The sequence below is a fragment of the Nomascus leucogenys genome, chromosome 18, assembly GCF_006542625.1.
Source record: "Nomascus leucogenys isolate Asia chromosome 18, Asia_NLE_v1, whole genome shotgun sequence".
In the NCBI taxonomy this organism is placed as follows: Eukaryota; Metazoa; Chordata; class Mammalia; order Primates; family Hylobatidae; genus Nomascus; species Nomascus leucogenys.
In genome coordinates, this window is record NC_044398.1 from 87529226 (window position 1) to 87545736 (window position 16511).

The following is a 16511-nucleotide window of genomic DNA, read 5'->3' on the forward strand; positions in this document are numbered from 1 at the left end:
TGAGCCATCACATGCAGCCCAACAGTTACAGTTTTTAAAATTCTTATCTTTTAGATGTTATCATTAGAGAAAGTTGAGCAATGAACATCAGGAACTCTGTTATTTTTGCAACTTTTTGTGAGCCAAACTACTGCGAAATAAAAAGTCATTAAAAATAAACAAAAAAATCCATGTACTTCTGAGATACGTATTAAAATGTTCACCTATGCAATGCATGGTAAACAGCTCATGGCAGCTGGGTGCAGTGGCTCACACTTGTAACCCCAGCACTTTGGGAGGCTGAGGTGGGAGAATTGCTTTGAGTTCAGGAGTTCGAGACCAGTCTGGGCAATATGGCAAGACCATGTGTCTACAAAAAAAATATAAAAATTGGCTGGACATGGTGGCACGTGCCTGTAGTCCCAGCTACTCAAGAGGCTGAGGCACAAGAATGGCTTGAACCCGGGAGGCAGAAGTTGCAGCGAGCTGAGATTGTGCCATCGCACTCCAGCCTGGGTTAACAGTGAGACCCTGTCTCAAAAATAAATAAAAAGAAAAGAAAAAGAGCTCATGGTAGTTCATTATCCTATGCTGTCTACTTTATGTTTCCATCGTAAAAGGCTAAATAAAAAGCTCCTCCACTGATTCAAATTCACAGCCAGGGCTAAGGATCAGGCTCCACTCTGGGGCTTGGAGGGGTGATGAAGTTCCCAGCCCTGCCCTGTCCACTGGAATCACCTGAGGAGTTTGTTAAGTGCAAGTGCCTAGGGCCCCACCCCAGACCAACTAAATCAGCACCTCTAGGTGGAGGACCCTGTCCGCCACAGATCTTTAATAAGGTCATCAGATGCAGCCGGTGCATGGACTACATTCCAGACCAACCGAAGCAAAGTTCAGATCAGACCATGGACCCGGACAGACCTGGGTTCTAATCCCAGCCCTGCTATATTCTAGCTGATGACCTCGGGCAATTCCCTTCACTTCCAAGCCTCAGTTTTCACATCTGGAAAATGGGAGTCGTTTGTCCTACTGCTTGCTTGACCTACCCCATGGGACTGCCAGGAGGGACAAATGACATGAGGCCCATGGGACTGTGTTGTAAAGCGGAATTTCTCCAACCTAAGGCGTGGAGGTAGTGGTGTTTGCTTTGTAGGCTGGGTGGAAACGCTGCATTGCAGGCTGGTTTTTCATCCGGAAAAGCTGACGCCTTCCTGCCCACTCCCACAGTAGGTGGGTGGGTTATCAGGGAATTACAAATCCATTTCACCTGCAGCCCAAGCCCTACCCATTGTGAAAGACCGAGGTGCTGGCTGGCAGAGAGAAGAGGAAGGGGTGGGGCATGGCTGTCAATGATTCATTTATTTCTTGGTCAAATGTATGGGCAGGAATTGCTTATAGGCCAGGATGTGGGTGAAGTGCTGCGGACAGAGCTGCGAACGAGACAGCGAGACCCCTGCCGCATTCAGCCTCCTGCCCTGGGGGAGATGGACAGTAAGTAAACCATGGTGCAAATAAATATATAATTACAATCAGAATTACAATCAGTGAGAGCTGCAACAAAAGAAAAAGGTCAGTCATTTGAGGCCTGATTTCACCCCTTAATCACTGTTCTTAGCATGTTGTGAGGGTTGAGGTAGGCAGAGGGTAACCAACCTTTTCTGGAAAGGGCCGGCTGATAACAAAGGAAAAAGAAGGCGGCGGGGGTGGAGGGGCAGCTTGTGTGTGAAGCAATGCATAGCACGGGGATAGCTGGCGTGGCTCAATCCCAGCTTGCCATTTCCTAGCTGTGGGACCTTGGGTCAGTTCCTTGGTGGTGAAGATTAAATGAGATCAAACATGTTAAGTACTTAGAATAGTACCTGGCACAGAGTAACAGCTAAAGAAAGGGTAACATGAGTAGTAGTAGTAGTAGTAATAGTAATAATAGAAGGAGTGACAGTAGCCTCTGGTATATGGAAACATAAAACTGTACACCTTAAATATATTTTCGAGACAGGGTTTTGCTCTGTCACCCAGGCTGGAGCACGGTAGTATAATCATAACTCATTGCAGCCTCGACCTCCCATGTTCAAGTGATCCTCCCACCTCAGCCCCCCAGGTAGCTGGGACTACAGGCACACACCACAACACCCAGCTAATTTTTGTATTTTTTGTAGAGACAGGATTTCAGTCTATTGCTTGAGCTGCTCTCGAACTCCTGAGCTCAAGTGATCCACCTGCCTCGGCCTCCCAAAGTCCTGGGATTACAGGCATGAACCACTGCGCCCAATCCATATACCATTTTTATTTGTCAATATACATCAATAAAGCTCAAGTGTTTAGGGGGGAAAAACCCAATGGGTTCACAATACACCACTGTACCAGATGCTTTATATATCAGAAGCACCTATGGCCCACAGGCCAGCTATTTATAAATAAAGTTTCATTGGAACAGTCACACCCATTCATTTACATATTATAAATGAATATGGCAGCTTTTGAGCTACACAGCAGACTTAGGGGTTGCCACAGACAGTGTACGGGATGCAAAGCCTAAAGTATTTATCAGCCAGCCCTTTCCAGAAAAGGTTGGCTAACCTTTGCCTACCTCAACCCCCACAACATGCAAAGACACAGTGATTAAGGGGTGAAATCAGGCCTCAAATGACAGTCTTTTGCCTGCAAATCCAGTCTTCTTCAGCCTTGGCATCAACACGCAAGATAGAGACAGCCAGAGGAGGCTTGAAATGCAGCCCATATCTAGCTTAACAAGACCTTCAAATGCTAACCTTCCCTCAGCCCAGTAAAACTGAGTCCTCAGCCACTGGTAGAAAACCTGCCCTGCAAATGCAACAAGGACATTGACAGACGGAACACTGCACAGTTTTTTGTTTTTTTGTGTTTTGAGACTGAGTCTCACTCTGTCACCCAGGCTGGAGTGCAGTGGCCGGATCTCAGCTTACTGCAACCTCCACCTCCCAGGTTCAAGCAATTCTCCTGCCTCAGCCTCCTGAGTAGCTGGGATTACAGGCACCTGCCACCACGCCCGGCTAATTTTTGGATTTTTTGATAGAGATGGGGTTTCACCATGTTGGCTAGGCTGGTCTCGAACTCCTGACCTCAACTGATCTGCCTGCCTCGGCCTCACAAAGTGCTGGGATTACAGGCATGAGCCACCGCGCCCAGCCATTGCTGTTTCTAATTTGCACACTCAAAGAGCTTTGTCAAATTCTTCTCCTCAGGCTGCCTCTCTTCTATGGATCTAAACAGATTTTCAGATTATCTCAAGTTACAGACAGGGAGGCCAACACAGGGTCCCCCATTCACTAGCAAAAAAAAAAAAAAAAAAAAAAAAAAGGAAATAGGCTCTTCTTTTTTTTTTTTTTTTTTTTAAGAGGGTTTCACTCTCATCCCCCAGGCTGGAACGCAATGGTGCATTCTCAGCTCACTGCAGCCTCCGCTTCCCAAACTAAAGTGGTTCTCCTGCCTCATCCTGCAACATAGCGGGCATTACAGGTGCACGCCACCATGCCTGGCTAATTTTTGCATTTGTAGTACAGATGGGGTTTTACCATGTTGGCCAGGCTGGTCTCGAACTCCTGACCTCAAGTGATCCACCCACCTCGGCCTCCTGAAGTGCTGGGATTACAGGCATGAGCCACCGTGCCCGGCCTGGAAATAGCCTCTATCTGATGTGGAAGGCCTTGACAACAAAGACAACTAACTTCTGAAGTAGGTCAAGGACTGACAACAAAAAGGGGGGAAAAAAAAACCAATGGGGCACTGGTTGTAATCTAGGGAGCATCTCATTTAACCCAAACCAAGGAGAATCTTTTGACATCATACACTAGGTACAAAAGATCGTCTGGGAAGAAATGAGGAGCACCTCTGCCCGGCCGCCCCGTCTGGGAAGAAGTGAGGAGCACCTCTGCCCGGCCGCCCCATCTGGGAAGAAGTGAGGAGCGTCTCTGCCTGGCCGCCCCGTCTGGGAAGTGAGGAGCGCCTCTGCCCGGCCACCCCGTCTGGGATGTGGGAAGCGCCTCTGCCCGACCGCCCCGCCTGGGAGGTCTACCACGGAGGCCAGAAGCAATGTGGGGGCTGGACGTGGTGGCTCACGCCTGTGGTCCCGGCACTCTGGGGGGCCGAGGCGGGTTGATCACTTCAGGCTAGGAGTTCGAGACCAGTCTGGCCAACATGGCGAAACATGAAAAATACAACAGACAAACCAACCAACCAACTCGGTGACAAAAAAGCAGGTCTACCTTGGAGTCATACTCTGATTTTTTCTATTTTCCTCCCTTTCTGATCCTTTATCCCACTTTCTTTTTCTTCCTCTTCCTTCTCCTTCTTCTTTGTCAGACAGAGGATTGAGTTATTATCACTGATCCATATAAAGTCCCTCTCTCATTTATTTTAATTCCCACCCCCCATTTCTATTCCCCGACTTCCCATGTGCAACCTTCCTAATATGTTTGATACGCATCTTTTTGTTTGTATGTATTTTTAGAAAATGTTTATTGTGTGCAAAAAAAAAAAAAAAAGATAGAGCCACCTCCAGGGGGTTTCCCAGCCTCAGACACTGAAATACAGCAACTCCTGTCCCAGATAGCATGAAAGCAGCTTGTGAACTGGTCCCTCCTTCATTTGAAATGAAAACAATTCAGAAAAGTCCTGGCTGAAGGCAGAGGGAGGAAAAGCCTGATTCATCCAAACAGAGTGATGTGTTCTTTGGCATCCACCATATTGACATCTACGTTTGGTACCAGATAAGCTGGCCAGAAACCCTGTGGCTTGAACCAATTAGGTACGGCAGCCCCAGGCACTGATTCTTGGAGCGCAGGGTAGTTTGAGAACCTTGTCTGGGTCTTTCAGCATGCTGGCCTGTTTGTCAGAAACTCTCTCCGCTTTTAGTTCTAATGGGTTTTCTGCTGGTTACCTCCGTTCTGCACTGCCAAAGTGCCCCCCACAACCCCTGAGCCCAGCAGGAGGGAATGCATGCAGCAGCAATACGGTTTAGAGCAGTGGTCCACAAATGTGGCTCTGTCACCAGCATCGGTGGCACCTGGGAACTTGCTGGGAACCACAGATGCTCGGGCCCCACCCAGACCTACTGCATCAGAAACTGTGGGGGTGGGGACCAGCAATCTGTGTTTCAAGCGTGATAACCCAGTGGGAGGGTTCCTGACACATCACCACTCTGACCCTTGGTGTCTTCATCTGTCAAGTGGGGAGACTGATCATCCTGCCCTACAGTGAGAACTAAATAACACAGTGCACCCAGCTGTTATCCTTATTATTAGGTGGAGCCTAAACGTCCAGCAGTAAGAGATTTGCTAGTATAGGCCGGGCGCGGTGGCTCACGCTTGTAATCCCAGCACTTTGGGAGGCTGAGGCAGGCGGATCACGAGGTCAGGAGATCGAGACCACGGTGAAACTTCGTCTCTACTAAAAATACAAAAAAATTAGCCGGGCGTGGTGGCGGGCGCCTGTAGTCCCAGCTACTTGGAGAGGCTGAGGCAGGAGAATGGCGTGAACCCGGGAGGCGGAGCTTGCAGTGAGCCGAGATCGCGCCACTGCACTCCAACCTGGGTGACAGAGCAAGACTCTGTCTCAAAAAAAAAAAAAAAAAAAAAGAGATTTGCTAGTATCATGTAAACATTGGTGATTTGTTTGCCCTGTTGCTTACCAACCGTGCAAAATGCCTCCCTGCCCAGGACCTCCATTTCCTCTACTGGAGCACACCCCGGAATCTTTTCCCATGCCCTTTGCCCACCAACTTGTCTGTTTTCTTTTTTTGTTTAAGAGACGGGGTCTCACTATGTTGACCAGATTGGTCTTAAACTCTTGGCCTCAAGAAATCTTCCCCACTAAGCCTCCGAAAGTGCCAGGACTACAGGTGTGAGCCACCCTACCTGACCCTTTTTCTTGTTTTTGATGCCGCAGTGGGCACAGGTGAATATCCTGGCTCAGCCTCCATCCCTACCTGCCTGGGTGCCTGCAAAGGCTTTTTAAGTGCCACCAACCTCACCCCCATGTCCACTGTATCCTCTTCCTTTCAGCCTGAGGATCTTCCAAAACCTGTCCAACCCAAGTGTGTCATTCCACTCGTGAAAAACCTTTCCTCAGCTTCCACCACAGTAGGGTTACAATTTCAAGTCCTGGCTGGTTGTGGTGGTTCACCCACCCCTGTAATCCTAGCATTATGGGAGGCCAAGGCGGGGCATCACTTGAGCTCAGGAGTTCAAGACCAGCCTGAGTAACATACAGAAACCCCATCTCTACCAAAAATAGAAAAAGTTACTTGGGCATGGTGGCACGCAACTATGGTCCCAGCTACTTGCAAGGCTGAGGTGGGAGGATCGCTTGAGCCCGGGAGGTGGAGGGTACAGTGAGCTGAGATGGCACCACCACACTCCAACCTTGGTGACAGAGTGAGACTCCATCTCAAAAAAAAAAAAAAAAAATTCCAAGTCCTTATTGTGACAAATAATTGCACCCTTGATCTCTGATGCTCCCTGACTCTCGCCTCTCTTTTCACTTACATCCTAGGCCTTCCAATCTAGCCAAGCAGAATTCTTTTTCTTTTTCTTTCTTTTGAGATGGAGTCTTGCTCTGTCTCCCAGACTGGAGTACAGTGGCGTGATCTCGGCTCACTGCAACCTCTGCCTCCCAGGTTCAAGCGATTCTCCTGCCTGAGCCTCCCGAGTAGCTGGGATTACAGGCATGTACCACCACACCCAGCTCATTTTTGTATTTTCAGTAGAGACGGGGTTTTACCACTTTGGCCAGGCTGGTCTTGAGCTCCTAGGCCCAGGTGATCTGCCTGCCTCGGCCTCCCAAAGTGCTGGGATTACAGGCACGAGCCACTGCACCCAGCCTAGCCAAGCCAATTCCAAGCGATTCCCAAACACCCACAAGCTCCCTCAACTGGACCTTTGCACACACCAGTTGCTCTACCAGGAGCACCCTCCCACCCCACCCTCCCACCCCACCACCTCCAACCATATTCACCTGGCCAGAGCCTCTCATTCCTTAGACTTGAGCATCCCCTCTCCTCCCTGGATGCTAGCCCTGCAGCCCCAGGCTGAGTCAGGGACCACTCTCCCAGCCCCCACAACTCCCAGCACTTCCCTCCCTCAGAGCCCCCACTGTCCATCCTGCAGTTGTTGGTTCAACTGCCTGCCACCCACCTTCCATCTGTCCTCCAGGGCAGTGGTCAAGGTCTGTTTCTAGCTCAGCCCCTGGCACAACGCCTGATTATTAAATGACTGAAAGCATGATGGAGAAATGGAAAGAAAATGGAGTTTCAACGCTTTAATCAACGGTCCAAGATCAGGTCTCAGTGGGTGGGGACAGAGACTGATCATGAAGCGGCACAAGGGAACTTCCTGGCGTCCTTGCAATGTTCTGTATCTTGACAGGGGTTTAAAGTATTCCTTTATCAAGACTCATCAAATGCTAACTTGAGATCAGCAATTTCACTTTATGTAAATTTTAGGCAAAAAACTCAGAACCGTAAACAGATCTTAAACTCTAGCTAATGATTTACTTGGAAGTGGGTGCATGAAAGAATACTAATATATTTCGAAGGAAGTTTCAGATATCAAAAAAAATAGGTTCAGTGGCTCAGGCCTGTAATCTCAGTACTTTGGGAGGCTGAGGTGGGAGGATTGCTTGAGGCCAGGAGTTCAAGATCAGACTGGGCAACATAGGGAGCCCTCATGCCTATAAAAAAATTAAAAAATTAGCCAAACACAGTAGTGTGCACCTGTAGGGCCCAAGCTACTTGGGAGGCAGAAGTGGGAAGATCATTTGAGCCCAGGAGCTGGAAGCTGCAGTGAGCTATGATCGCACCACTGCACTTCTAGTCTGCGAGACAGAGTGAGACCCTATCTCAAAAACAAAAAAGAAAACAAAAGTAGCCGGTTGGCTCGCTGATTAGCTATCTGGTTAGACAGACAGATATGTGACAAAGCAAGTTTAGCAAAATGTTAACTGTGGTTCTAGGTATCAACTATATGACTGCTCACTGTAGAATTCTTTCAACTTTTCTGTAGGTTTAAAAATGTTCATAGTAAAATGCTGGGGGGGAAATATTACATATTATACAGACAGGACTAAAAACACCTCTTACTGAAAATGAGCTGAGTAGCTTTCACTGAATGTTCCAAACCAGTCATTTGCAACCCTGAACCACCTGGAGATCTTGTTAAAATGAGTTTGACTTGGTAGGTCTGGGATGAGGCCTGAGACCCGGCATTTCTAGCAAGCTTCCAGGGGATATCCAGCTGTTCCAACTGGTCCAAGGACCTCTGCTTTCAGCTGGGACCTAATAAATATCTCCTTTGGCCTTGATCCCCTTTATCTACAAGACCCTCCCCCCCCAAACCTAAACCACAGACTCGGTGCCAATGAGAAAAAAGCAGGAGACTTGGGACCGGCTGGAGTGCTGGCAGTCTAGGTCAGCCCTGCCCAGGCTCCCAAAAGCCTCGGCAGCCCCAGAGCCAGAAGGACAGATGGGAGGAGCCCCACCAAAGCAGCCAGGGCTGGAATAGACATCTGAGTCATGGAGTGGGAGCAGGGCCAGCTGGGGAGGATTGGCCGACTCAGTGACTCAGCGCGAAGTGGCCTAGAGGAGCCAGCCCTGCCAGCTCCCACCCAGGCCCCGCCTGACCTGACCCCAGCCGCCCCGGGCCTTGGCTGATCACTCTGAGGACAGGCGACAGGTGATGGATGGCCTGCTGCTGCTCTGAGGATGGGAGAGCAGCAAGCCTGGACTCTCCCCCATCTTCCTGGCTCCGCTGTGATTCAATCCCTGAGAGTGATGGGAAGACAAGCAAAGAGGGTGTCCCGTTGTCCTTCTCCCCAGATCACAGGACTCAGATCTGGGACAGAGAGAGGAGGTGAAGCCAACAACAAATCGAGTTGCAACCCGTTTTCAAGAAGGGGCTGCTGACGTTCCCAAAGGAAGAGCACCGAGCCCAAAGCCACGAGTCTAGCTGATTCTCACAGGACCTGGTTCCTACCCTCCCTTGCCCCCATCTCAATTGCTAGGCTATGTTGCTAGGTAGTTATGTGGTTATTTTGTTTGTTTGTTTATTCATTGTGTGTTTGAGACAGGGTCTCAGTCTGTTGCCCAGACTGGAGCAATCTCGGCTCACTGCAACCTCCGCCTCCCGGGTTCAAGCAATTCTCCTGCCTCTGCCTCCCAAATAGCAGGGATCACAGGTGCACAACACCACGCCCAGCTAATTTTTGTATGTTTAGTAGAGATGGGATTTCGCCATGTTGGTCAGGCTGGTCTCAAACTCCTGACCTCAGGTGATCTGCCTGCCTCAGCCTCCCAAAGTGCTGGGTTTATAGGTGTGAGCCACCACGCCCGGCCTTGAACAAGATTTTTAAAAGCTCTTAGCATCACTGAATTGCATACTTAAAATGGTTAAAATGGCAAATCTAGGTTACATATATTTAACCCCCCAAAATGCAACATTTTAAAAAAGAAAATAAAGCTCTTGACACCATGCCAAGCCTTCAGAACATCTGTGCATACATCAGTCCCCTTCCTCTTTCTTGCTGGTAATACTTGAACAGGATGAAGGCAGAGAAGCAGCTTAATCTGATGTCCTGTGAGGCCCCATGCACACTTCACCCTTATGCAAGACATAATACACGTGCCACATGTACTGAGCACCTCCCCATAACACACAACAATAAATCACCACTAAAGGCCCACTGTGTGCCTGGCTGTGTCTTAGGCACTGAGGTTACAAGGTGGATACTGCCATGTGAAGCCTCTAGCCTAACACAAAGCCATTATTTAGCCAAGACCCTGCCGTTCAGCAGTTACAACCAAGAGAAGTGACGTGATTGTGCAGAACAGCCAATCGTGAGTTCGAGTCTCTGCTCTACTACTCACATCGAGCAAGGCACTTATGTCTGCGATTCAGTTTGTCTGTAAAATGAGAAAAACAGTACCAAGTTCACCAGGACTGCTGTGAGAGTCAAGTGAGACATGCATATAAAGAACTTAGCATAGTGCTACTCAGTACACAGCAAGCATCTAATAAATGTCAATTCCCGTCCTTGCCTTGCATAGGAAGAAAGAATGCCCGAAAATGGAAAGGGGACAAAAAAGGAAGCTAAAAAGTCATCAGAGATAAAGAAATGCTTAGACCAGGGGTGGACAAACTTCTTCTGTAAAGGGCCAGATGGTAGGTATCTTAGACTTTGTGGGTGCTACAGTCTCTGTACCAACTATACAACTCCACTGCTGCAGCTCCAGGCACCTGTAGACGCTATGTGATGAATGCGAGTGGCTATGTTCCAATAAAACTTTATTTACAAAAACAGGCAGCAGGCCAGATTTGGCCCATGGGCTACTGGCTAACTCCTGGTCTAAACTCTAATCTGCAAAAAGGTAAATGGCAACCCCACAGGGTTCCTGAACAGGAACCCAAAGGGAAGTTCAGGCTTCCTGGTTAGCCAATCAAAGTGTTCTCTCCTGGACACGTGCACAAATGTCAGAAATGCAGCAGCCTGAACACCCACATTTGACACCCTGCTGGATCTCACTGCACAAGAGGCAGACCACACCTGGGCATGGTGGCTCAAGCCTGTAATCCCAGCACTTTGGGAGGCCAAAGTGGGTGGATCACTTGAAGTCAGGAGATCGAGACCATCCTGGCCAACACGGTGAAACCCCATCTCTACTAAAAATACAAAAACTAGCCGGGCATGGTGGCATGCACCTGTAGTCCCAGCTACTCGGGAGGCTGAGGCAGGAGAATAGCTTGAACCTGGGAAGCAAAGGCCGCAGAGCCAAGATCGTGCCACTGCACTCCAGCCTTGGCGACAGAGCGAGACTCCAAAGAGACAAACCACAGTGTCTTCCACCATCTTGGAAGACCAGCAATGACACAGGAGGAGCCGGGGGAGATGAAACAGAGACAGAAAACAATGACTGGAGAGAAGAGTCAGGGTGTCCCAGCCCCCGCAACAGTGCAGCCTTTTAGCCGCCAGAGCTGAGAGCTTCATGTCACCCAGGCTGCCAGGAATGCAGAAAGCACAAAAAAAGGTCCAAGTCAGCTCTGTGAGTCACCCTGGTACGCACATGCCCAGGGGAGAAGTGCAGGGGAATTTATCCAGATACCAAAGGGAGATCAGAAACCAGAAAGTCCCTCCTTCAAAAAGCTTCCAGAACCATCCATGGCAAGAGAGCTCTTCCCAGGCTCCCAGAGGAAGCCTGATGGGTCAGGTGATCCCCATGCCAGCCAGGCAGCCCCAACCAGACTCTCTTTATCCTGAGCAATCCAAGGTCTGCAGCCACCCAGGTAAGGTGTGACTTGTTTTGTATAAATCCCAGTTCCAAAGGATGGCTTGGCCAGACGCAGTGGCTCACACCTGTAATCCCAACCCTTTGGGAGGCCGAGGCGGGTGGATCACTTGAGGTCAGGAGTTTGAGACCAGCCTGGCCAAGATGGTGAAGCCCCGTCTCTACTAAAAATACAATAATCAGTCGAGTATGGTGATGGGCGCCTGTAATCCCAGCTACTCAGGAAGCTGAAGCAGAAAAATCGCTTGAATCCAGGAGGTGGGGCTGCAGCGGGCCGAGATCATGCCACTGCACTCTAGCCTGGGCAACAAGAGCAAGAATCCATCTTAAAAAAAAAAAAAAAAAAACAACACACACACACACACACACAACAACAAGCAAAAGACAAAAAACAGCAGCCCAACATTTGACAAACAGGGACACTCGATTGCCACACATTTACACACACTGATACATAATACATACAACAGCCATTGACTCATGAGCCCCTCTCTTCTGTGTCAGGCACCAGCCGGGGATCCAAAATGGGGTGACCCCTGGGCTCAAGTGATCCCCTAGCCTTGGCCTTTCAAAGTGCTGGGATTACAGGCATGAGTCACCATTGCCTTTGTGAACTTTGTACATATGCAAGCACATACAACACGAAGACACACACACATATTCAAACACACACATACATGAACATAAACACACTCACAAGCACACATTCACATATAAGCACATACACGCGTATACATGCCTGTGACTACCAAGACACACGAGCACGCACATGCATGCATACACATACGTACACACAGATGCACAGGAATACATACACAGACGCCTGCACTTGCTCATTTCTCCAACCCAGCTCCTCTTTGGGCAAGGAAATACCAACATGGGACTCCTCAGAACATACACTGGGACATGCATTTCTTTTTTCTTCTTTTTTTTTTTTGAGACAGAGTTTCATTCTGTCACCCAGGATGGAGCACAGTGGTGCGATCTCTGCTCACTGCAACCTCCGCCTCCCAGGGTCAAGAGATTCTCCTGCCTCAGCCTCCCGACTAGCTGGGATTACAAGCATGCACCACCACGCCTGGCTAATTTTTGTATTTTTAGCAGAGATGGCATTTCACCATGTTGGCTGGGCTGGTCTCGAACTCCTGAACTCAACTGATCTGCCTGCCTCGGCTTCCCAAAGTGCTGGGACTACAGGTGTGAGCCACCACGCCCAGCCTGGGACACAGGTTTCTAAAATCTTAGTTATCATCAACCTCCTCCTCCATACTGATGCCCACCAAGCCCTTTTGTCACCCACAAGGCGAGCCTCTGCCCCTCACAGAGGTTTATGCCAAACCCAACAGAACCACAGAGGTGAAAAGTGCTCCCACTGCAATCTGCCCATTACCAGCTGACTAGCCATGAATCAGCATTAAATAGGTGCTCCAAGGCCTCCCTGCCATACTCACAATAAAACCCAAACGGCTCATCTGGCTCACAAGGGGACTCTCCCACCTCTCAGGCACCCACCATCTCTTAGCCTTCTCCTGCTGTGCTGGCTTTTCTTGCTGTTCTCTCCACGCCTCCCCACCCCAGGGCCCTTGCACTTGTTCCCCTCTGCCTGGAACACTCTTCCTCTACGTGTTTGCTCCACCCACTACCTCACCCCTGTAGGTCTCTGCTCACATGCAGTTTTCTGGGCAGGCCTTCCCAGATCTCTCTTATCAAAAGCTGCACATGAGCCTGAGCAACACAGCAAGATCCCATCTCTATTAAAAAAATAAAGAATACCTTCCTTCCTTCCGTCCTCTCTCTTTCTTTCTTTTCTTCCCTCTGTTGCCCAGGCTGGAGTGTACTCGGCTCGCTGCAGACTCCCTGCCTCCGGCTCCCGTGATTCTCCTGCCTCGGCCTGCAGCCTGCCTGGGATTGCGGGCGCGCGCCACCACCCCTCCCTGGTTTTTCTCCTTTGGCTGCAGGCGTGGTTTCGCCATGTTGGCCAGGCTGGTTTCCAGCTCCTGACCTTCAGTGGTCTGCCCGCCTCAGCCTCCTGAGGTGCTGGGACTGCAGACGGGGTCTCGCTCACTCGGTGCTCGGTGTTGCCTGGGCTGGAGTGCGGCGGCGTGGTCTTGGCTCGCTACAGCCTCCGCTTCCCAGCCGCCTGCCTTGGCCTCCCAGGGTGCTGGGATTGCAGCCTCTGCCCGGCCGCCGCCCCCGCTGTCAGGGAGGTGGGGAGCGTCTCTGCCTGGCCGCCCATCGTCTGGGATGTGAGGAGTGCCTCTGCCGGGCCACCACCCCGTCTACGAAGTGAGGAGTGTCTCTGCCCGGTCGCCCCGTCTGGGAAGTGAGGAGCGCCTCGGCCCGGCCGCCCCGTCTGGGAAGTGAGGAGCGCCTCTGCCCGGCCGCCCCGTCTGGGATGTGGGGAGCGCCTCTGCCCAGCCGCCCCGTCTGGGATGTGGGGAGTGCCTCTGCCCGACCACCCCATCTGGGAGGTCTACCACGGAGGCCAGACCCCATGTGGGGGCTTGACATGGTGGCTCACGCCTGTGGTCCCAGCACTCTGGGAGGCCGAGGCGGGTTGATCACTTGAGGCTAGGAGTTCGACATCAGCCTGGCCAACATGGCGAAACATATGAAAAATACAACAGACAAACCAACCAACCAACCCAGCGACAACAAAACAGGTCTACCCTGGAGTCATACTCTAATTTTTTCTATTTTCCTCCCTTTCTGATCCTTTATCCCACTTTCTTTTTCTTCCTCTTCCTTCTCCTTCTTCTTTGTCAAATAGAGGATTGAGTTATTATCATTGATCCATCAAAAAATAAAAATAAATAAAGAATAGGCCACGCGTGGTGACTCACACCTGTAATCCCAGCACTTTCAGAGGCCAAGGTGAGAGGAATGCTTGAGCCCAGGAGTTTGAGACCAGCCTGGGCAACATAGTAAGACCCCATCTCCCCATCTTTAATTATTAATTAAGTAATTAAAAGTAAGCCAAGTTGGGGAGCAGGTGGAGGGAGAGCATCAGGAGGAATAGCAATGGTCCTGGGCTTGATTCCTAGATGATGGGTTGATCTGTGCAGCAAATCACCATGGCACACATCTACCTATGTAACAAACTTGCACGTCCTGTACATGTACCCTGGAACTTAAAATAAAAGTTGAAGAAAGAAAAAAAATTAGCCAGGCATGGTGGTGCGCGCCTGTAATTCCAGTTACTCAGAAGGCTGAGGTAGGAGGATTGCTTGAGCACAGGAGGTCAAGGCTACAGTGAGCCTAGATCACACCACTGCACTCCAGCCTAGGCAACAGAGCAAAACCCTGTCTCAAAAAAAGAAGAAAGAAAAGAATTAAGGGAAATTAATAAAGTGTTCCTTTTTGTTCTACTAGCAGAAACGGTGGCCATCTCTACTCTCCTCACTGATGTTTCCATACTTACAGAATTTCTCTGAAACTGACAAAATAGACCAAGGGTCTCAAACTCAAATCCCTCAGGGGCCAGGCACTTGCCACAAGTGAGGAAAGCACGCCAGTATAATACAGTAGGGAGTGGTCGGGACTCCAGCAATTCCTCGACTCTGCCCTGTAGGATTATAGGCCTAATCTGTCAGAACTTCACTTTTCCAGAACATCTGGACAGCTAGAATTCATAAAAAATACCTGACTTGTAATTATCTGCTCACATTTTCCAAAATCACCATGCCAAGTGAGAAACCTACAGGCCTGCAAGACAAAGCAGTTCATCAAGGACAAAGCAGATTCTCTCCTTCAGCTCCCCCAGTCACATCTAAGCCTCAGTTTTTCCATCTGTAAAGTAGGTGGGATGATATTCCCTGTATCAGGGGTTGAGGGAGGCTGGAACGAGATCCTGGATGGATCTAAGAAATGTTAGCTGGTACTACGTCACGCATCTCACACTCATACATGCACACACACTTGTCTGTGGTCACACTTACAGGGTCATGGATGGTTTCCGAGAACAGGGGTGAACGATCTGAGAAACAGGACAAGACGAGCTGAATGAGTAACAGGGAAAAGTAGATGTAGAAAGTGATGTCACGAAACAGGTCCACCTGGGCATCCTGCATGGTGGGGAAGGAAGGAGGAAAAAGGATTACATTCTGGGGCTGGGTGTGGTGGCTCGCCTGTAATCCTAGCACTTTTGGAGGCCGAGACAGGTGGATCACCTGAGGTCAAGAGTTGCAGACCAGCCTGGTCAACATGGTGAAACCCCATCTCCACTAAAAATACAAAAATTAGCCAGGCATGGTGGCGGGCAACTGTAATCCCAGCTACTCGGGAGGCTGAGACAGCAGAATCACTTGAACCCAAAAGGCGGTGGCTACAGTGAGCTGATATCGCGCCACTGCATTCCAGCCTGTGTGACAGAGCTAGACTCCATCTCAAAAAAAAAAAAAAAAAAAAAACAAGATCACATTCTGAGAGAGCAGGTGGCAGAAACCCAGAGGGCAGACGGCACCATGGAAGGTGCACCCACTCAGCCGCAGGGATATCGCAGACTCCCCAGGGGCTCCCAGCTCCCCCAGGGACGTAATGGCAGAAAGCTGGCTCCATCACAGGTAGTCTCACTGCTCACCGCTGCCTGACGGGAGGAAGACAGGGCTTGGGAGTGAAACAGAGCTGTATCAAGGCCTGGCTCTCTCACATTGGCTGTGGGATGTTGTCAACTTATTTAACCTTTCTGTGCCTCAGTTTCCCCACCTATAAACCACCGGTGGTTCTTAACCAGGGGTGATTCTGCCTCCCAGGAAACATCTGGCAGTGTCTGGGGACATCTTGTTTGTCATAACTTGGGGAGTGTTATGGCACTCAGTCAGGGGAAGCCAGGGACGCCCCTAAATGTCTACAAAGCACAGGACAGCCCCTACAACCAAGGAGTCTCCAATCCAAAATGTCAATTAGTGCTGAGGCTGAGAAATTCTGTCCAAGTCACTGCAAGAGGTCAGGAAGATTATTCGTGACACACACACAGTCCCCTGCGAGGCACTTTGAAAACATGAACTCGATCAGCATCAGCTGCCATCACTCATGATCATATGTAGGCAACTCAATAGTCAAATGTTCAGCTTCTTTTCCTTCTTTTGCCTCACGCTAGTCTCTAATTAGCTCCAAGATGGCAGGAACAGCAGGTTATTCTAAAAGCACACACTCCAGGCCAGGTGCGGTGGCTCATGCCTGTAATCCCAACACTTTGGGAGGCCGAGGCGGGTGGATCACA

The 16511-nt window shown here is 49.9% G+C and overlaps 1 protein-coding gene across 1 annotated transcript in view; it reads right to left on the reverse strand.

Moving 5' to 3' along the window:
• ABCC1 (ATP binding cassette subfamily C member 1) overlaps positions 1-16511 on the reverse strand; it is a 150016-nt gene that overhangs the window by 125665 nt on the left and 7840 nt on the right. The window contains exon 4 of the mRNA XM_030798043.1: positions 15229-15354. Within this exon, the coding sequence (XP_030653903.1) occupies positions 15229-15354 (126 nt within the window). The remainder of the gene's footprint in view (positions 1-15228; positions 15355-16511) is intronic.